General features: G+C 40.3%; 1 protein-coding gene across 1 annotated transcript in view; it reads left to right on the top strand.

The window, feature by feature from the left end:
* The window catches only part of LOC126356316 (mitoferrin-1), a 48,843-nt gene that overhangs the window by 13,297 nt on the left and 12,189 nt on the right, over nucleotides 1–23,357 (top strand). Inside the window, exons 5-6 of the mRNA XM_050007280.1 lie at nucleotides 5,474–5,583; nucleotides 5,674–5,770. Of these exons, the coding sequence (XP_049863237.1) occupies nucleotides 5,474–5,486 (13 nt within the window). The 3' untranslated portion in view covers nucleotides 5,487–5,583; nucleotides 5,674–5,770. The remainder of the gene's footprint in view (nucleotides 1–5,473; nucleotides 5,584–5,673; nucleotides 5,771–23,357) is intronic.

Below are 23,357 nucleotides of genomic sequence, written 5' to 3'. Positions count from 1 at the left end.
TTCCAGAATTCTGTAGTGTACTGATGACTGTGGTATAAGCCTGTAGTTTTGTGCATTTTCCTATCATTGGGAATGGTTCTCTCCAGCACCCTATGGTGTGCTGCTGCTGCTAGAAAAGGAGCAAGTTCTTGTCCATAACATTGTTTCTGCACTGCAGTTGTTTTTTTTGTGTTGAGTCATGGTATACTATGAATGGAAGCAACATTTTTATTTCATGAATTAACAATGTGTTTTGCTGACAGTGTTTCAAAATTTATGCTAGTCATTGTATTTATGAAAAGGTCAACATTTTTGCTACCTGTGCCTAAATTAGGTGGCAGCTACATTGCTATCAGCTTTAATATTGATTTTTATTTGGCAAAGCACTCTGCCATGACTGTTCTCTGTTGAACCTTGTCATATGGATTGTTTAAGCTTTATGCAATCTGTCCTTTTTGAATCCAGGTACCAAATTTAAATTTCACATTTTTGCACAATCATGACATCTTTTTTATTTCAGTACTCATAAATTTTTTGTCTTCTACTGTATACCTATTAAGAAAGGCAGTTGCAAAATTTGAATTTGTGTATGTGTAAGTTGTTGGTGGTGTTTAATGAATTACCTTATTTTAGCATTTACCCTGAGTGTGATGAGAGTATAGTTAGAGACTGAACTCCTTATTTTTGAGGAATGGTATTAATCTGAATTCAGATTTTCTTCAGTTTCTGTAATCCACTTCAGGCAAATGTTATCCTGATTCTATAAACAATCTAGCCAGTATGTTGTTGCATGGCAGCTCAGCTGAGTTAATCCTCTCTGTATAACAATCTTGGTATTGATTTTTTGTTTTTAATTCCATCAACACAATGCTTGTTAACGATCTGCATGTTCTTTAATTAAAATATATAGTTTCATGAATGTTTACAGACATCAATTTTACATTCTCATTGAGAAACTACCTGTATAAAGTAACAGGACCGGTTTTTCATGGTATGAAGAGAGGGAATAAGAAATAATACATTTTTAGGCAGGAAGTTTTGTAAGGTAGTGGTTATATTTATTTCAGAGCTTTAAACTGTACAAACTACATCATATTGAATAACAAGCACCTTCTTCCCATTACATACTTAATTCATGCAGCTCAAGACTTTGTGCAAATCTTTTTAGTTGACTTAGTGTAGGTGGCTTACATGTTAGATAATTCAACTGTAACTGTTTTTGTTGATGACTGATGGTCACATCTTTATTGTAATGCGTTGTTGTTGTTGTTGTTGTTGGTGGTGGTGGTGGTGGTGGTGGTGGTGGTGGTGGTGGTGGTGGTGGTATAATGGAGAATGTGAAACCTGGTTTCAGCTCAGAGCCACTTCACCTTGAATGACACCAAGATGGCCATTGAATTCAACAATCCCATCCAACAAACATCACATGCCATAACTTCATGAGATGAGATGCTATGTAGAGACATGGAATTTAATGCGGGGCAGTAGCACAAATTCTTGATGAGGAATTTTACCACTATCCCCTTCACCAACTTGGTAGATATAGCAATGAGAAGTTTAAACCTCCAGGATTTGAACCAATTGCCTGCTACTAATGTGCAACTGTACAAATGTGCCTTAGTGACAGTGTCACCGTACATTAGATTAGTTGAAAATGTTGATCTTGAGGTTTTGGGGACATTCAGAAATTGGAGATTACACATAAATGCTGTTCTTGTGTTTCACCTGACATTGTTTGTCTTGCATTCAGAATTTTCTCTCCCTGTGGTGACAGTTGGAACTTAGGTTGGTTGCCACTGATCTTGTTCACGTGCATATTAAAATTTACCAGATAGAATGTGTGATGGTCTTTTTCTAAATCCACAGTGCCAATTTCATTATGTTATCATTTTCACTTATGAAAAGACTGCTATCACAGAAGCTCTTACTGTAGAGTACACTTTGGATTATCTGATAATGCTGGCAAATGCAGAGAAGGTGCTTAAAGTGTACATTATAAAAACTAGTTAAGGTGTATTGTGATAGCTGGTATGAGACCTAATATCCATGTTTGCTGCAGGTAACCAGGCCCAAGTTAAGTGTAGTATTCACGGGGCTAATGTTATTTGGAAGTTGTAAAAATTTTCACTAGAAGTGCTCCACAAAGAGGAAATTATCTCATAAATATATTTGTAATGTATGTAGTATGTTAATGAAAGGAGAAGTCTCAGTGTGTGGACTTAAATTGAATTATCATTGTGTTGAACAGCTTGTAATGTGAAAGGGGTTACTTTTGACAGTTGTTTCCAGTATCCTTTCCTCAGCCTCATTGAGAGCCCACTTTGCAGTCTCACCTGTGGCTCTGTACACATTCCTCCCCAAAAAATAGTTTCTTACCTATAGGAGAGCTACTGTTCTCATATTTGCACTTCTTTTTATGGGTTTCAGTTTTGTTTGAGCTTCCACAGGCCTTCGTCTTAATGAATCAATCATGTAATGCTGTGATCCTTACAACCTTCACCTTGACTGTATCACATTGCATTGTTCTTCAGGAATTTCAATTATCACTCTTGTGTTTGTTGTTAACAGCTAGTAACTCATGGTGTTTTGATAAACACACAGGAGTGCAGTGAAGCAAGATGAGTAAATATTGTAAGGTTGTCTGCTAACTGTCAGATAAAAATGATTAAGATGATACATGTTCTTTGATCTTTAAGTAGTTCCAGCCTTCCAAAACTTCACCTGCTAATGTCAGATGCACAATAATAAATGGGTAAGTGAAAATTTCCATGTTAAAAGGATCTTTGTTTATATTATGTAAGAACACAGTTAACCTATTGATGACAATGTTGTATATAAATGTAGAGAAAGTACAATCAGCAAAAAATATGTCTGTTCCTACAAGAGGGTGCTATGACCTTGATATGCTGTATGTCATGTTTTATGATTACATTCTAGACATAATTTATAGAAACAAATTAGACTGCAGTTACAAGACCACATGCAACATATTTGATAGAGTGGGAGGCAGCATATGCAAAACAAAAGGACTGACCAAATGATCCTCTTCTATGTAAATTGCTGTAAACCGTAAGGGCAAAGATTTTATTTTTGTTAGATTGAATGTTAGGGCTTTTCCAAATATTGCTACGAAATTACAGCCACACTGAAAACTTTCACATGAGATGGAAATATAAATGAGCAGTAAGGTAGGAAAACACTTTCGTCAAATTTGTGAACTTCCTTTAAAGCACACATTAATGAATGTTTGTTTTTAATATACTTTTCTTGTAATTGTAATCTGCTTGCTTCCTGTTTATATTCCGTTAGATGTTTTTGAAGTAGCATCTTGTTGTGCAGTGAGGTAACAAATTTTAAATTTAATTGTGATGTATGTATTTCTTTCCCAATTGTGACGCAGAGTGTTTCTAAACAGGGCACCTCATTTACAGCAAAAAGAGAGCAAATTGTACAGCTGTCTTAATTAGAGAATGGGGAATACTGTGGATTGGAGTTAAGCATTTACCACACAAATATTACAAAAAATGGAAATTGAGTCCTGGAGATAAAATTACAGTGAAATATCTGTTGCAATAATAAATCTGTCAACTATTTGTAAAAACTCATGCGTGTTTCAAAGTCAGAGCTATGTCTTGAGGCCTTTCCGGATCTTATACAGGAACTCCCTTGCTTTTTAGTGAGGCAGCTGTTATCAATGATGGTTGGATTATTTAGTTAGTGGGAATGAAAGTGTGGAACAATGTAGCCATACAAAATGTAAAGTGTTCTGTGAATATTGTTATATGCCCTGCTTGGACACAACAAGTAATCTTTATTTTTGCTGCTGAACATGCCTATTCCATTTTGAAGTGGATGCATGCCATATTATGGAAAAATATTTCCCAGAATTATGAAAGCATATTTTTTTTATCCTCATTGCTTATTCGCAGTCCCAATTATAGTCGGCTACTGCAACAGAATGCATTCTCCTTCTAGTTAAACTTGCACAGGAATTTTAGTTGTCTGTTTTGTATGTCTGCTCCTCACTATCCAATTAAATCAGACTATAAATCTTTAAGCAAGTTCCATGCATCAGTTGGTTTTAAACAATCCATTTCATGTGCTGAATATTGCTCTTTCTGTATTTGGTACCAACACATGTTATTCATCACTTCTTCTTTCCCTCATGAAATGTTTCACTTTGATTTATTTTCAATATAATAATCACGCTGTGTGGTTGTTATTTTTGCTAAGCATCGAGTGGCTGAGCGGTTCTAGGCGCTGCAGTCTGGAACCACACGACCACAACAATTGCAGGTTTGAATCCTGCCTCAGGCATGGGTGTGTGTGATGTCCTTAGGTTGGTTAGGTGTAAGTAGTTCTAAGTTCTAGGGGCCTGATGACCTCAGAAGTTAAGTCCCATAGTGCTCAGAGCCGTTTGAACCATTTTTGCTAAGCATTAACAAAGCGTTTGTCCAACATCCTCAAGTACTTTAAAAAGCAGCTCATTCCGCGACAAATTTTTTTTAAAAATATTTATTAGTTGTTGTGCACCATCTGCACAAAATACGTTGTTCCCAAGAATGTTGAAGCATCACTTTCTGAATCATTATTTCTTTACTATGTATATTCTCTCTCCAGGCTTTTATCTTATGGGGATTAATTATGAGACTGAATGTCTCCTGGAGGAAAGCTTTGGCTAATTGATTATGATTCATATTTGTTATTACAGAAGTATTTCTTTCGTACCAAATTTCACAGTACTTAGTCGAATCACACATTCAAGCTGTTTTTCGGTTTTCGTGTGTTCCATATAAATATATGTGTTTAGTTCCTAAATTTTCGTTTGAGATGATAAATGTGCTAAAATAAAATTTAGTCAACCGCTTTCACAAACTGCAAACATGAAGAGATAAAGGATTTCACTGGTAACAGATACAGCGCTCATTGATCAAATACCGATTTGTGCCATGCAAAGAGTGATAGGAGTAAAGCCAAGTGCTGTACAGAGGAAAGTGAACAGTGGAATATGTCACCCAAACGTTTATGTGCTTATCCACTGCTAAACTCTTCCTCTGTGTGGGGAAAGTTTTGTTGTTCATGCCAAAATAAAAAGTGACTTTCTAATTTTTTAAATTTTATTTTATTTTTGTTATGTTTCATTCACCAGGTTATTTTGTTCCATTTGTTGCTATTCTAATACAAGACTTTTATGGATAATTAAAACAAAAAGTGTTGCTTCAGTTACATAATACAAATAAGCTTTAAATGTGCATGAAGACTTTTGGAATACATACTACATATCTGGGAACTGCAAGTGAAATATTCAGTATTTTTATAACATTTTTATGCTTCTTGGAGCTCATTAGCAAAAGAAAAAAATTGGACTTTTAGTAATATGCAGTGCATGTGTTAGTCATATCCATAATTTTTTTATGAGCCTAGATAAGACTACTGTTCAAATGATTCCTGAAGGGGCATTTGTTACTGGCAATAACCTTTTTACATTTTATAGGAGACAAAAATGATTGCTACATACATAGTTGTTTGCTTCCTTGCTCTTTTCCTGAGCCATTGGAGAATCAGAGATGATGGATGCTTCGTTACAGGAGAAAAAATGTACTTGTAAGTATTCTATAGAAATATTTCACTGCCACAAAGAATTTACAAATGTGGAATGGAACTGAATATTCAAAAGTGTCATATCTGTTGCAGCAACTGAGAATCAAGAGGGCAACACTTTCTCACAAGTTGTGTGCAACATCGGAGGACATGCACCTGCATTGTGTGTTTTAATGATGCCATTTTCTGGGTAAGTTTTTCAAACATATCCCAAATTTTTCACCATATAAAGGTTAACTATAACTAAAGTTCCAGTTTCAAAACACTGTATGAAAAGAACTGTGCAAATTAAAACAAATTATGAAATTTTTCCTATTAGATAGCACTGTAAAAATTATAACATGAATGGGTTTGGTTACAAATTACAGATGAATCGCAGTACTATTGCTACGGTGTGAGTTGCACAGTAAACCAACTGTACTGTGCCATCTGTGTGACCACACAAGTTGACATTAAACAGTTGTGGCACTGTAGGTAAGCCCATACTTCATGGGAAGCTCATACCATGTTGGATGGGAAACATCGGATTTTGATTGTCTTGAGTCTAAAAACCACATAGAAAACCATAGTAAAATTGGTTTTTAATTGCCATGAAACTGGCACATGTGCTGTCCATCATTTTCTGCCACAAGTTGAAATCGAGAAACAGCATTTTCCACAGCAAATCGGATTGTCTCAGGTGTCTTGTTCAAAATGTGTTCCACAACTATTGCCTTTAATTCAGCTACATTTCTAATTGGTGCACTGAACACAGCTTCTTAGCCAGCAGTCACACAGATTAAGATCAGGTGATCTGGATGGACAGGGAAATGATGGTTGATAATTCTAACATTTCCAAAGTGCCTCGGCAGCTGCTTCACTGGCTGTGCAATGTGCAAAGGAGTGCCATCTTGCATAAAAACAATCTTACCCACATATCCAGGCTGTTGAAGGGTTGGAATGATATTAGTGCACAAAATAGTCCCATAGTGTTTACCTGTGACATTACAGGTAAAAGGACCTGCAGGACCCATCTCCTCAAAAAAAAAAAAGGTCCTATGGTAAACATTCCCACCAACCCACACCACACAGATACCTTTGCAGAAGGATGGTTTCCAGTTGATATGAAGTTGATTTTCCATTGCCCATATTCTGCAGTTCTGGTATTAACATATCCTTGGAGGTACAATGGGCTTCATCCATCCATGGTATGTTCTGTTGATCATTTATTGTCCACTACCATATGAGCAAGATGCTCTAGAATAAACATTTGTCTTAGTGGCTGGTCAGCATGAACCAAGTCCTGAACATGGATAATTTTATATGGATGGCAATGGAGGATATTTTATAGAATTTCATGCTCTGTGCTCACAGGCAAGCCCATAGTTTGGGCAATTCCCCATACACTACACATTTGCATGCCACTGCTCTACTCCTGCAACACTGTGGTCACATCTTCAGCTGACGTCGGATCAATTGTTTTCCTACCTCTGCAAAAGAACCTGTCTTTTTAATTTCATCATCATTCTTTCCAGACTGATGGCAGACATCAGGCCAACATCTTTTTAATACCCTTGAGTCTACAGAACTTCCACAGAGCTACTGGCACACAGTCACCATTCGTGTAAAAGAGCTTTACCAACAGCAAGCTATCCTGCATTGAGACAGCCATGCTAAGTGTCTCAGATGCAAACTGAAGAACAGCAGCAGACCCGCATCTTTTATGTTGCAAATTCTGTCACTTACAGTGCCATCTAGTCATAAAATTTTCATTAAATTTCTTGTTTGCATGATATTTCTCCCTTCTTTAATAATAATCCATTCAAATTTGATGTCATTCTGAGCAGTGGTTCATTTTTAAGTGTTTAGAAGCTGGAGCTATAATTGTGGTCAATCTGTATTTTGAAAACATGTGTTCTCGCTGAAAATAAGTATGATGTTCGCAAGATCAAGTATATTGAAATACTAGAACTACGGAAGAAAAGTATATGTTTTGTGGTTATTTTAAAAAGTTTACATTTGATCCGTTTTTTGTTCTGTGTAAAGGAAGTTCCTAAAAGTAGGTTTTGTTTTGTCATATCATATTTTAAAGGCTTTCCCAATTTTGTGTACAGGTGAATTGTGTGGAGAACAACCATTTGTATGCTTGCGTGATAGATGTCGATATTCTTATCTAGTTTTTGTCTTAGAAATATGTTAATGGTTCCTAGATTCCTTAATAGAAAATATGTCTTGAATCAATTTATAAAATATCTAATAACTCATTTTTTCAGCTTTGCTGTGACAGTTTCATAAGAGTCCAATGACCTGTTTCCTTCATTATAAATGCCTTCTGCTTGTTCAGCTAGATAAGAATCCTGTAAATTTGTTCATGATTCTAATTGTTGTTGTTGTTGTCATCTTCAGTCCAAGTACTGGTGTGATGCAGCTCTCCAAGCTATTCTGTCCTGTGCAAGCCTCTTTGTCTGCATACCCAATGAACCTACATCCTTCTACATTTACTAAATTCATCTCTTGGTCTCTCTCTAAGATTTTTATCCCCTACACTACCCTCCAGTTCTGAATTGGAGAGCCCACAATTTCTCTTGAGTATATCCTATCAACCGATCCCTTCTTTTAATCTAGTCGTGCCACAGATTTTTTTGTCTCCATAATTCTATTCAGTTCTTCCTCATTAGTTACACAATCTATTCATATGATCTCCAGCATTCTTGTGTAGCACCAGTTCCCAAAAGCCTATATCCTCTTATTGTCTAAACTGTTTATTGTCCGTGTTTCACTTCCATGCAAGTCTATAATAAAAAAAAAATAACTTGTGAAAAGACTTATGAACATTTAAATCTATGTTTGACGTTAACAAATTGCACTTCTTCAGAAATGTTTTTCTTGCCATTGCCAGTCAATGTTTTGTATCTGCTCTACTTTGACCATCGTCAGTTATTTTGCTGCCCATCAGCAAAACTCATCTACTACTTTAAATATCTCATTTCTGAACCCAATTCCCTAAGCATCACCTGATTCAGTTTGATTACATTCCATTACTCTTGTTTTGCTTTTGCTGTTGTCCATCTTAGATCTTCCTTTCAAGATTCTGTTCATTCCGTTCAACTGCTCTTCAGAGACCTTTGCCATCTCTAACAGAATTACAATGTCATGGGCAAACCTCAGTTTTTATTTCTTCTCCATGGAACATTAATTCCTAATCGAAGTTTTTATTTGGTTTCCTTTACTGCTTGCTCAGTGTACAAGTTGAATAACATTGAGGATAGGCTACAACTCTGTCTCACTCCTTATTCAACCACTGCATCACTTTCTTGCCCCTTGACTCTTGTAACTGGTATCTGTGCCCGCCCCCGATAGCTGAGTGGTCAGTGCGACAGAATGTCAATCCTAAGGGCTCGGGTTCGATTCCTGGCTGGGTCGGTGATTTTCTTTGCTCAGGGTCTGGGTGTCGTGTTGTCTTAATCATCATCATTTCATCCCCATCGACGCGCAAGTCACCGAAGTGGCGTCAAATCGAAAGACTTGCACCCGGCAAACGGTCTACCCGACGGGAGGCCCTAGTCACACAACATTTACATTTTTACTGGCATCTGTCTCCTATACAAGTTGTCAATAGTCTTTTAGCCCATGTATTTTACCTGAGCTACCTTCAGAAGAAGGGTGCTTTCCAGTCAACATTGTCAAAAGCTGTCTGTAAGTCTGCAAATGCTGTAAATGTAGGATTTCCGTTCTTCAACCCATTGTTCAAGAGAAGTTGTAGGGTCAGTATTGCCTCACATGTTCCTATATTTTCCCATAATCCAAATTGATCTTCCTCAAGTTCAGCTTCTACCAGTTTCTCCATTCTTCTGTAAAGAATCAGCCAAGACTTATGATATTATAGTTTGGTAATATTAACACCTATTAACATCTGCCTTCTTTGGAATTGGAATCATTACATTCCTCTTGAAGTCTGTGATGGTATTTTGTGTGTCTCATACGTCCTGCGCACCAAATGGAATAGTTTTGTCATAGTTGGCTCTCTTGAGGCTATCAGTAGTTCTGACAGAATGTCATTTACTCCGAGGGCTTTGTTTCCATGTAGATACTTAGTGTTCTGTCAGATTCTTCTCACAGTATCATACTTCCCATCTCATTTTCATCCCTTCGTATAATATTGCTTTCAAATTCATCTCCCTTGTATATACTCCTTCCATCTTTCAGTTTCTCCTTCTTTACATTGCAGTGGTTTTCTATCTGAACTTGTGATATTCACTCCACTGCTTCTCCTTTCTCCCAGGGTCTTTTTAATTTTCCTGTAGGTGAAATCTATCTTGCTGTGAAATATGCTTCTAAATCCCTACATTTCTCGTCTAACCATTCCTGCTTAGCCATTTTGCACTTCCTGTCGATCTCATGTGATAGACATCTGTATTCCCTTTCATCTACTGCATTTCCTGCCTTTTTATATTTTCTCCTTTCATCAATTCCTATAAGGCCTCGTCTTTTTATCTATTTGATCATCTACTTCCTTCACTATTCATTTTTCAAAGGTATCCATTCATCTTCTACTGTATTCCTTTTTCCTGTTCTAGTCAACCAAGCCTAATGCTCCCTCTGAGCAATAAGTCTGGAAACTGTTAATCTTGTCTTACATTGTACACACTACTGAATAAATGCATACAAATTGTTGTGGTCTTTGTTCTTTGCTGGATTCAGTTTGCCTAACATGGGCTCAACTGTGTAAAACATTATTGAAGCTGCCCAACCTGCGAACTCCTTAAAGTTTACCAGGTCTAGGCAAAGTTGTCCATCCTTAAACACTACAATTTGTGCAGCCTGTGACAACTGGTGTTAGAAGTGATCAAGCCATGTCCACCAACCTCTCCTTCTGGCTTAAGTTGGATGAATGTTTCCAGCATGTGTGATCTGTCTGTATGAGAAATTTCACTCTGTCCTTATTATCTGGTTGTTGTAATATGATGGGTGTAAAAATCATCCATTCAAGAGGTGGTGCAACATCTCTTAAACATGATTGCACAGCTGTGTGTGGATAACAGTGATTTGACTGAAGAACTAAATAAGTTGAGAATAGCCAGAATGATGGAAACCCTTTACTTATGCAGTGCCTCTTCCAGAATGTTGGGATTCCCAGTGTCAGCTTTGGTAATGCCATCCAGAGGAAATTACAGCAGTAATCAATGTTTTTCTGGTCATGTGGCGAACTACTGTGACTTTCGATAGGTGACAACTGTTATCGCTCACATAGGCCATCATGTGATAAATTAGCAACCCTAGCCCAGATTCAGTGAGGTTTATGGGGTTTGCAGGTTAGCAAGCCTGAGCTGCGGTTTGGACTTTAACACTGCCTGCGGTGGTCTCAGTTTCAGTGGTATTGTCCATACTTAAAGCTCAGCTGGTCAAGTTGCAACGTTTGATGAACTGAGTCAAACAATTAACAAAGACCATTTATTCACTACAGTAGACAATATAAGACAAAACTAATAAGGCCTAGCCATATCACATTAAAAAGTCTGATACTTCGGACTAATGACACTCCAGCAGGTGGGTGCCAGTGCTTCCCTCCTTTTAATAGGACCAAGAATGAGAACTAAGGCAAAGGGGAAAGTCCCTGCAACAGAGAAATTTTGATTAATTTTGTAAAATTGTGTGACATAGCATTAGGTGCATTGTTATAATCCGACCATGTTCCACAGTAATTAACTGGTCAAGTGAGGTCATAAGGTTTGAGTATGCAGTAGAATTTAGGTAGGTTATCATGGCAGTTTGTAGGACAGGTAGTTAAGTTAGTAGTAGTAATACATTTATCTGAGTACTTCAGATGACAGTGGGTGGTACATGGAAGGTTTCTTGGAACATTGTTTGACTGGTTCTATTCCTGTGCAAACCTGGTAGTCTGAAGACTGGTTTGATGCAGCACTCCACACTAGTCTATTCTGTGAAAGCTGCTTCATCTCAGAATAACTACTGCAATCTATTTCCTTTTGAACCTGCTTACTAAATTCATACCTTGATTTTTGCAGTTTTTATCTCCCACATTTCCCTCCTTTACCAAACTGACAGTTCATTGATACCTCAGAATGTGACGTATTAAGTAGTCCCTTCTTTCAGTCATGTTGTGTCACAAATCTCTCTTTTCCTGATTCGATTCAGTACCAGTGCATTAGTTATTTTGATGTTCCCATCTGATTTTCAGCATTCTTTTGTAGCACCACATTTCAAAACCTTCTACCGTCTTCTTGTCTGAACTGTTTAGATCCATGTGTCACTTCCGTACAAGGCTGCACTTCATACAAACAAGTTCAGAATAGACTTCCTAACAATTTATATTCAACACTAACAAATTTCTCTTTTTTGGGAAATGCTTTCCTTGCTATAGTCAGTCTGCATTTTATATGCTCTCTCCTTTGATCATAGTTACTAATTTTGCTTCTCAAATAGCAAAAACCATCAACTACTTTTAGTGTGTTATTTCCTAATCTAATTCTAATAGCAACATCTGATTTAATTTGATAACAACCCTTGTTTTATATGTCAACGAGAAGTCTAACCTTAATTTTCCTTCATTTCTACCTTGTTGTACCTTTGTTACTGTCCATCTTATAACCTCTTTCCAAGACATTATCCATCCCAGTTGTCTGATCTTCTAAGTTCTCTGCCATCTGACAAAATTAAAATATTATCAGAAAATCTCAAAGTTTGCATTTCTTCTTTCTGGGCTTTAATTCCCAGTCCAAATGCTGCTTTGGTTTTCTTTAATGTTTGCTCAATGCAGAGATTAACACTAGGGAAAGGTGACAACTATGTTTCGTTCACTTCTCAACTACTGCTTCCCTTTCAAGCTCTTAGACTGTTATAACCGCCATCTGGTTTCTGTGCAAGTTATAAATAACCTTTTTCTCACTGTGTTTTATCCCTGCTGCCTTCAGAATTTCTATGAGTGCATTCCACACAGTTTTAATCTGTCAGGAAGTTTCATATCAGCACACACTCCGCTGCAGAGTGAAAATCTCATTCTGGAAACATTCCCCAGGCTGTGGCTAAGCCATGTCTCCGCAATATCCTTTCTTTCAGGAGTGCTAGTTCTGCAGGGTTCGTAGGAGAGCGTCTGTAAAGTTTGGAAGGTAGGAGACAAGATACTGGCAGAAGTAAAGCTGTGAGAACGGGGTGTGAGCCGTGCTTGGGTAGCTCAGTTGGTAGAGCACTTGCCCGCGAAAGGCAAAGGTCCCGAGTTCGAGTCTCGGTCCGGCACACAGTTTTAATCTGCCAGGAAGTTTCATTTTCTTATCCCGTTTGAGGATGTCTAGTAAATGAGATTGACAAAGTTCAGACCTGCTAAGTAGGAACATAAAGCTGTAGAAGGGTGCATAACAAGGGGAAAGAGAGATGCTGCCTATAGGAAAATTAAAGTGATCTTTGGAGAAAATAGAAGCAATTGTATGAATATCAAGGAATCTGATAGCAAGCCAGTACTAACCAAAGAAGGAGAACCTAAAAGGCAGGAGGAATGTATAGAGGATATATAAGGTAAGAAAGTTGAGAACAATCTTATAGACAAAGAAGAGGGAGTCTGTGAAGATTAGATGGGAGATACGATACTGCGAGAATCTAAAAGAACACTGAAAGACATAAGTGGAAACCAGGTGCTGGAGAAGGTGACATTTCTTTAGAATAAGTGAGATCCTTAAGAGGGCCTGTCATGACAAAATTATTCCACCTAGTGGACAAAATGTATGGGACAGGTGAAATGCCCTCAAACTTCATGAGGAATGTGGTAATTCTATTCCCAAAGAAGGCAGGTGCTGATAGTTTTGAATATTAACAATCATCAATTTAAAAGGTCATGGTTGAAAAATACTGACTAGTAATATTTAGAGCATGGAAAAGCTGGTGGAAGCCAGTTCGAGAGAAATGCAGGAATACCCAAGACCATTAAGACCCTACAATTTGATTTAGATGATAGAATGAATAAATGCAGACCCATATTAATAGCATTTGCAGGTTTGGACAAAGCTTCTGACTGGAATACACTCCAGATCGTAACATAAAAGTCGTGGTGGTGTCTTGTAGAAGTTAAGTGTGGTTTAGTGGGTAGAAATGTGAAGGTACATTGTAGAGTGTAGTTGGTTAGTGCCCTGCTGTATTCAGATACTTTTTATTCCCCTTCACATTTTCAAAATGGTGTTGACATTTTGTTACTGATTCGATATTTAATTTTGTTCTTCTATATTCGGTGTTAGGTAAATATGAGAGTGCTATTTCTCTGGAGCGAGTTTGTTTGATTTTGTGAATATGCCAAATGATGAATTGCAAGATGCACGGAAGCAGTGATCTAATAAGATTACCCTTCAGTTTTTACAGATACCAAAATTATTTCAAGGATAGAAAAGTATTTTAATAAATTCCTTAACCAGCTATAGTCTTTGGAGAAGAAGCTATTGGGAGATCGATGTAGATGATTACCCAGAGAAGACGATCGACAACACACCACATGCAAGTTAACTGAATTGAGTGATTTGTGTGCCTTGCAACCCAATACCACACTGTCTCTCGTTGTCTAAAAGTTAGAATGATGAAATAATTTTTATCTTTATGTGGAAGAGTACTGTAAGTTTTTATCGTACTGTATGTAACTAAACGAAACAAGTGGAAGCCCTTACTGACTGTGCAGGGAACTTTCCTTTTTGCCTTATAACATGTTTATGGATACATATTTGTCTTTATGTGTACTACGGACAGAACAGCACACCTAGTATATGGACTAGCTAGGAAATGTGTATTTTAATAGAGCTAACATGGGAATTTTATGCCCATCCATTTTCGTAAACAAACCCTGTGATTTGCAAGCCAGATGTAGACAACTGTTGCTGGAGTGCTGCAGTTACAAATCATGAAGAAGACCGAGTCCTGTGTGATGCACCAGCTCATTTCTAATAACGCACCAACCTCAGCGTAAACCACATCTGATGTGCTTAATGATGAGAAACACATCCTGTTTGAGAATGACTCTACCAGTCACTGGAATAATAGTCTGAGCTCCCCTTCTTCTTCATCTGATTAGTGTTTCACCGTGTCTCCCTTCCTCTTCGTAGAGATATTTTTAATTCTAAAAGTGATGTTCCTTTATGTCAGGTACATTCTTTCCGATTAGTATATAATACAAAAAACAGAAATTCTTACCCTAAGACTCTGCTACGAGAATGATTCATACGGTGCATTTTGGATACAGTTAGCATAATCGGGAATCATCTCTGCATGTTTTTGAGAAGATCTAACAGTCTAAAGCTGGTGGTATCAAGATCCAGACTCTCTGATGTGATGCCACTTGCCCATCAATGAATGCAGCTACAGCTTGCTGGAACTTCAGCTTCACATTTTGTATGGCTTTCCTCAAATATAAATAAAAACCGAAAGATACCTAATCTACCCTAGGAAAAGAGGTACAACTAATCCAAAATTTGATGGATACCTTGCAAGTCCACAGTGTGGAGTTGCAAGATGTCATGTCATAGTTAACATAACATGTCACATTATAGTCAACATAAGGAGTATGTACTGGTACTGATGGAACCATCCCCCCCCCCCCCCCTCGTACTTCAGGGGGTTCATCATGGTGTTCATTATGGGTGTCACTTTTCCTGTCGGTTCTTACTCTGCAGGTGCCTGCTCGTCTGCCTCTAGGGGTCCTTAGAAGTATCAAGCTCATTTCACGTGCACACTGATAGTCCTGGTAACTGATTGTTCTACATTGACAGGTGACAGTGTCTCAGTATCTTGAAATGGGCTTGTGAATTTTATGATTAAGTTCTTTCCTGTACTTAGTGATATACAGCTTGTTTACATGACCTATTATTCATCACAGTATTTTCCTGTGGTCCATTCTTGGCTTTCTAGAGTGTTGGTGCGCTTTAACTGAGTCTGAGTAATCTACAATTTCCAGGCAAAATCCTGTACAGAAGAAAGGTCTTCCTGTGGCATTGCTTTTGGTAGATTTAAGGATGATGGTATTTTGCTACTGAAATTCATTTAGCACAGTGGGAGTTCTTTGGACTCGTACCTCACTGTACTCTCTCTCTGGGACTTCATTTAGCCAACTCTGACATTTTTCTGACAACAAGACACAGTGTGGTATTGGGCTGCAAGGCATACACACCTCTCAATTCAGTTAACTTGCACGTGGTGTGTAGCCGATTGTCTTCTCTGGGTAATCAGCTACATCGATCTCCTAAAAGCTTCTTCTCCAAAGACTATAGCTGGTTAAGGAATTTATTAAAATGCTTTTCTATCCTTGAAATAATTTTGGTACCTGTAAAATACTTTTCAGTTCAATCACTATATATGTTCAACTTTCACAGACAATAACTTCTCAAGCTAACTTATTCCTTAAACATTAGACTCATTTACACATATCCAAATAGAATACACGTGTCTTTCTTTGTTCATAGCAAAGACTTGAAGTAATTCAAAAGTCTCTAGTCTCAAATGAGTCCAATACATGAATGAACATAGAAATCTATATTCAGTTGTTCATTAGTCTTTTTACAATCAACAGAGACACTAAAGAACACAGAATACTACATAAAGTTTCCTTGTTCTTCTCGACCAGTACATGGAGACTCTGTAGACGGTACAGCAGGTTCTTGTCTGCCACCATTCGACTGCCGGGTCCGTCTTTTTCTCGTAATTGGTTTTTTTTACACCTGTACGTACAAATAGGTGATGGACAGCAGGGCATATTCGTTTCTCCCACTCACCTCTAAAATATTGGGTGTTTGAAATGGTGGCAGACAGAGTGCTTCTAGAATTTACTCCAAAATTCTCAAAGCACTACACAACCCCATTGTATTTCTTGATAAGGAGTTCTGGCATGCTGAATTAGGGCGATGTCACAAATTATTGACATTTGTTGCTTCCAGAGAGTGACCTAGATGTTTCTTAATGGTAAACGAGAAGGCTTGTACAATTAGATGCAATATTGCAATGACTGACTGGGTAATTCTACAGTTACTAATGAAGAGATAGAGGGGCTAGCCAGTACTTACCTCAGCTCAGTACAGCCGATAGATACACAAAAAACAACCGAAAATTTACATGCCTCCATCCTTGCTACCCTTCCAGTTTTCCTTTCCCTGTTGCTTCATAACCTGGGCTGTGAGTAACTAAATCCACTTTCCCTTTCTTTCCCCTCTCTTCTCCCTGATGAAGGAACGTTTATTCCGAAAGCTAGGAACGTAAATTTTCGGTTGTTTTTTGTGTATCTATCGGCTGTACTGAGCTAAGTACTGGCCAGCCCCTCTCTCTCTTTGTTAGTATTTGTTTCACATCTTTATATGAGATTTTCCGTTAATTATTTAATTCTACCTGTTAGGAACTCAATCTGTGAAATTTTAAGAGAAGTATAAACAACAGTAAACATCAGCTGACCTACTGTAGTGTTTATCTGACAGACACATTGAAGATACAGCGTGAAGACAATGTCCCATTGAAGGATGTGTGTACAGTTAAGTATTGAGCAGCTGAGTAACAACAAAAACAAAGTTGGGGCCCAAGGCTTGACTGGCACTGAGTACCTCTAGAGTACCTCTAAATTGTCTCACCCAACTACTACTCCACAAGTGGCACACATCCATCTTACACACAAACATGCATTGGGCAAATACCCAGTAGTGGTGACCATTTCTCTTTCAGATTCCATACACAAAAAGTGAGCCTCTGTGAGAAGATGCCCTCTGTGCTAATAGCTTGCAATTTTTGCATAAACGGCCACAAATTTTCAATATAATTCTCCACCCCAAGAAAGGATTTCAATTCTTTTAACACTTTAGCTGCAGTTACTGTTTGGGTTTAATGCCTTTCTGACTAATATGACCTAAATGGTGTACATCTTGCAATCACAGTTCTGTTGACTTTGGATGAGGCGCGTGGATCTGAACTGATATAGCACATTTTACAGTCCTACAAAATGCCAGTCTGTCCATATGGAAGTTGGTAACTTCAACTAGATGAATCATACATTTTCCAGTTCCAAGTCCTCTCGACACACCATCTAACAGATGCAGGATTGTTGCTGGGGTATATATTTTTTTTTATTCAAGGGGCACACAGAAGTATTAAGAGTCCTGAAGAAACTATAAATACTGCTGTAGGCTCATCCTGTGGTGCTACTACTGTTTGGCGGTATCTGCTGTGCCACCCACAGGCTTTTATTCTCCTATATAATTCTGTTTTGCAGCTGATGGCCCACCAACTCCTCTGTTCTTGGCTTAAGATTGAGAGAATACCATAGGGCTTCTTGTACATCATTTGTAATCTAGTGATCAGATATATGTATCACCACTGAATAATTCCATGTACTCTGCAGGCAATGTAGCCGTTGTTTCCCCATCCATCTTTTAGCAAAGGTGCCATTGGTGTCCATACTGTGATGTCACCAGCAAATTTCCTGAGCTGAGGCCAACACACACATCCCTCCCTCCCACTCACCAACTATTGTACATTATACAGTTCATTGTTATCCACCAATGGCTCCACAATGAACAATGCATGGGCTAGCAACGTGGCCCCTGACTTTTACCCAGATTGTTTTCCCATTCTTTATAAAATCCTGTTCTTGAGAAATAGTGTTACGGCCTTTAACGTTGGCTCATGTACGAGGGTGAGTCAAATGAAAACCTTTTTTTTTAAATATTATTTATTGTGCCAGAGTGGTACAAAGATGTATCACTTTTCAACATAATCTCCGTCTCACTCAATGCAAGTCTTCCAGTACTTACAAAGTGCATAAATTCCTTTAGAAAAAAATTCTTTTTGTAGCCTGCGCAACCACTCCTTCACCGCGTGGCATACATCTTCATCAGAACGGAACTTCTTTCCTCCCATTGTGTCTTTGAGTGATCCAAAAAACTTGGGGCAAGGTCTGGTGAGTATTGTGGATGAGGAAGACACTGAAAATGCAGGTGTATGATTGTTGCAACTGTTGTACGGGCAGTGTGGGGCCGTGCATTGTCATGTTGCAAAAGGACACCTGCTGACAGCAATCCACATTGCTTTGATTTGATTGCAGGCCACAGATGATTTTTTAGGAGATCTGTGTATGATGCACTGGTGACAGTGGTCCCTCTAGGCATGTAATGCTCCAAAATGACACCTTTTTCGTCCCAAAAGAGAGTCAGCACAACCTTCCCTGCTGATGGTTCTGTTCAAAACTTCTTTGGTTTTGGTGATGAGGAATGACGCCATTCCTTACTCACTCTCTTCGTTTCTGGTTGGTGGAAGAGCACTCAGGTTTCGTCCCCAGCAACGATTCTTGCAAGGAAGCCATCACCTTCTCATTCAAAGTGCCAAAGAAGTTCTTCACAAGCATCAACTTGTTGTTCTCTAATTTCAGGAGTCAGATGCCATGGCACCCATCTTGCAGACACTTCGAAACTGGAGCACATCATGCACAATGTGGTGTGCTGACACATGACTAATCTGTAAACGTGCTGAAATGTCATTCAGTGTCACACTGCGGTTTTCCTTCACTATGGCTTCAACTGCTGCAATGTTCTGTGGAGTCACAACTCATTGTGCCTTACCTGGACAAGGAGCATCTATCACTGCACTGAACCTTCATTCGTCAATGAATTTCAATAGTTTTTACATCTTCACTATGCAAAAACCAAATAACAGAACGCTGTTCTTCCCTGGTGCAAGTCGCAAGTGGTGCAGCCATCTTTATACTGATACTGTGACGGTATGTGTGCATCTGCACTAAGCTGCCTCCTACAGGCCATTCTGCACGCTGTTTGTAGCACGCTTACCAACTTACAGGATAACGACACAAAATTTTGATTTATTATTACAAATTTTTAGCCTCGTAAATTTGATATGACCTGTGGCATTCATTGTTGCTATCAACTGTGGCACCCACTGGGAATGGATGCCCCATCGAGCTGCAAAATATGCCACTGGGAGTAGACTGTACTGCAATTCGAAACCAGGAAATACAGTCCAAGGATAGTGTTGTAACCACAACCTATATGAGGAGCTAATTCAAACAGACTGGCCCCCAGAGGCTCAGCATTCATTTGCTGGGTATGGGCTTGGCGACCCCGAGGTTCCTGAGCTGGGGACTGGTAAGCGCCGCCAGTCCCCTGTCACCGTAAGCTCTGGGCATACTTCAACGACCACCGTGCAGCGCGGCGGTGGAATGTTGTGTGTCTCAGGGAGTGGGGATCTTGGCTTGGCCGCCCGGATCGCGAGGATGGAATAAACCTCTATAAACAACCCCTCAATGTCAAGGTGTGCTACGCGCCAATGAGATGCGTGGCTGTTGAGGTGGAACAGTCGTTAGCGGGCAACCTCTGGGGAACCTGCCGCACCTCAGTTGTATAAGGCTTACCTAGGCACGCGGGGCTCTGTCTAGGTGGACTTCTAGTTCCCTAGCTGCTCGTGGGACCGAGATGGATCCTTCAAAATCCTCTTTTCCTCCTCCCAGCGGAAAGGGTGGGCCACTGGAAGGTTCTAACACCCAGTCTCTGAAGAGGGCTCGTGCAGTCAGTCCCCCCTGACTGCAGCACATCTTTGACAAGTGAAGTCTTTAGTACCAGAATGCATTCTGGTACTCAGAATGTGTTTCTCATTGTGGAACGGAAGGACGGTAGTTTTGAGAAGGTTTCGCCCTTCTATATACAGAGAGGTCTGGAGGGCATCTGTGGTTCCTTAAAATCAGTGAAGCGTTTGCGTAATGGGACCTTGCTCGTGGAAACTTCCACTTCCCAGCAAGACACTAACCTGCAAGCTGCTAAATGCCTTGGGGAGTATGCCATAGACACTGAACTGCACAGCACCTTAAATTATAGCAAAGGTGTTGTGACATGCCGGGATCTAGCTGACATTCCCAAAGACGAACTACAATGTGAGTGGACTCCGGAAGGTATCGTTGATGTTCAGCATATCATGAAGAGGGTTGATGGAGATCTTGTGAAATCTGACTCTTTCATTCTGACCTTCAGTAGCACGAAACTTCCAGAACATATTAAAGCTGGCTTCCTTCGCCTTAGTGTGCACCCTTATTTTCCGTCAGCAATGCGCTGTTTTAAATGCCAGCATTTTGGGCATACCACCTTAGAGTGTAAAGGTGAAGCGACTTGTGGCAACTGTGGTAAGGCTGCTCATGAAGGAGTTGGTTGCTCGTCTCCAGCCAGATGTATTAATTGCTCTGGGAACCACCCTGTTTGGAGTAGGGACTGCCAAATATTTTTAGAGGAATGCAAAGTCCAGGAAATAAAAACAAAAAAAAGCAATTATCTCGCCCCACACCTGCCCCTCCACCTGCTGCGGTCTCCCCGCCCTGTCGGAGAGACAGGATGAAGGTGCTACCCCCAACTTAGATGGCTGCCATACTTCAGTGGAACTTGCAAGGGTTCAGGACGCACGTGGAGGAACTTCGTCTACTCTCTCAGGGTAGACCACTGTGTCTCTGTCTCCAGGAGACTTATTTCCATCCCTCATACTCCCCTGAGCTGCGAGGCTATACACTCCACAAAGAGGACGACTTGCGTGGAGAGAGAGCTAGAGGAGGTGTAGGTATTTTCATCAGGCGGACTACCACTCCTTGCCTCTCTCGCTTATGACGACTTTACAGGCTGTCGCTGTGTCTGTGCAAGTACGTCATCCATTGACTGTCTGTTCACTTTACTTGCCCCCACATGACGCACTTGATGAAGTGGCCCTCACCGACCTTCTTATGCAGCTCCCCCAACCATTCATTATTTGTGGTGATTTTAGTGCCCACAATGTGCTTTGGGGCTCTGCAATTACCTGCCCCAGGGGTAGAGCAATTGAGAGGCTTCTCCTGTCATCCTGTGCCTACTTGCTCAATGGAGGACAGAGTACTCATTTCTGCACAGCAGCTGGGTCGTTCTCTGCCATTGATCTCTCGCTTTGCTCCCCAGCTCTTGCCGCCAGTGCTCACTGGGAAGTGGTCGCTGACTTGCATGGCAGTGATCATCTCCCCATCTGGATTCACCTGCCAGATGGCGTGGGCCCCGAAAGGAGACCACCACGATGGGTGCTCAGTAGAGCTGACTGGACACTTTATAGCCAGTTGGCCCAATTCGAACACTGTGTGACTGTTGAGGTGTGGGTGGATCATATTACCGAAACGGTCCACCACGCCGCTGCAGCATCCATTCCACAGTCCACAGACCCCCGGAAGAGGCCACCTGTGCCTTGGTGGTGGAGTGCCGAGTGTCGCTCTACAATCAGGACCAGGCGTGCGGCTCTGCGTCGGTTCAAGTCTCGGCCGACTGCTGAGAATCTTGCAGTATTTCGGGTGGCGAGGGCAAGGTGTCGCCGCATTATTCGTGAGAGCAAGAAGAGGTCATGGCAACAGTTCCTGAACACCATTAATCGTTCCACCAAAAGTTCCATTGTGTGGGAGATGATCAGGAGAATTTCTGGCAGAGGAGGGAGGTGCCCCATAGCTGCTGTAATGAATAACGGCACTCTCCACACGGATCCACGAGACATTGCCCAGACTATGGCAGCGTATTTTGCCACAGTTACTGCAACAACCAGTCAGGATCCAGGTTTCCAGCGCCATAGGGCCGTTTCTGAGAGATGTAGTCTGGACTTCCAGTCCAGCTCTCATGAAGTTTACAACTGCCCATTTTCTATGTGGGAGCTGGATTCTGCATTGTCTTGAGCTCGTGACACATCCCCTGGTCATGACAGGATCCATTACAGTATGCTATGGCACCTCACAATGTGCAACAAAGAAATCCTCCTCGCACTTTTTAATGCCATTTGGGCGTTGGGTCACTTTCCTGATGCGTGGTGTGAGGCAGTTTTAATCCCTTTTTTAAAACCTGGGAAGACCAGACGAGCCCAAGTAGCTACCGTAGTGTTGCCCTCACTAGTTGCATAGGGAAGACCTTGGAGCGGATGGTCAACCGCCGCCTTGTCTGGATGTTAGAATCCCGACAACTCCTTAGTCGCTTTCAGTGTGGGTTCAGGAGGTTTCGTTCAACCTTCGATAACCTTGCTCTCCTTGAGGCGGCTATACAACAAGCTTTCCTACTCCGTCTCCACCTTCTAGGTGTATTTTTCGACATTGAGAAGGCCTACGATACCACTTTGAGGCGTCTCATCCTGGAGCAACTTCACGAATGGGTTTTTCGTGGTTGTCTTCCTCTTTGTATTAAGTCGTTCCTCTCGCCACGATATTTTAGATACCGAATTGGTGACGTCCTGTCTGATCGCTTTGAGCAGGAGAACGGTGTGCCTCAGGGTAGCATTTTAAGTGTGACTCTCTTTGCCATCGCTATTAATAGCATTACATCCATAGTGAAAAGTCCTGTCCAGTGTTCTTTGTTTGTGGATGATTCTCTTTGTTTTGCTCTTCTTCAAGCCTTGCAACGACAACTCGTCAGTTGCAACTTGGATGACGGCGCGGAAGAGTGGTTTTAAGTTTTCCACCGAGAAGTCTGTATGTGTTCTTTTTAACCGTTCTCGTTCAATTTTAACCTTTCCTGAGTTGCAGGCGAGGGACACTATTCTTACTTTCAAGACACGGTGAGGTTTCTGGGGCTCATTTTTTACTCGAAGCTCACGTGGTTACCTCATCTTAAAGACCTGAAATGGCAGTCACTTAAGGCTTTAAGTATTTTAAAATGTCTTAGCCACAGTACATGGGGAGCTGACAGGACTTGTCTGCTCCAGTTTTACAGGGCGTTTGTGCGATCTCGGCTCGATTATGGGTGCACGGTGTACAGGTCTTTGAGGCCTTCTTACTTAACGATGTTGGACGT

This window comes from Schistocerca gregaria, chromosome 3, assembly GCF_023897955.1.
Source record: "Schistocerca gregaria isolate iqSchGreg1 chromosome 3, iqSchGreg1.2, whole genome shotgun sequence".
In the NCBI taxonomy this organism is placed as follows: domain Eukaryota; kingdom Metazoa; phylum Arthropoda; class Insecta; order Orthoptera; family Acrididae; genus Schistocerca; species Schistocerca gregaria.
This window is presented reverse-complemented; position numbering and strand designations above follow the sequence as displayed.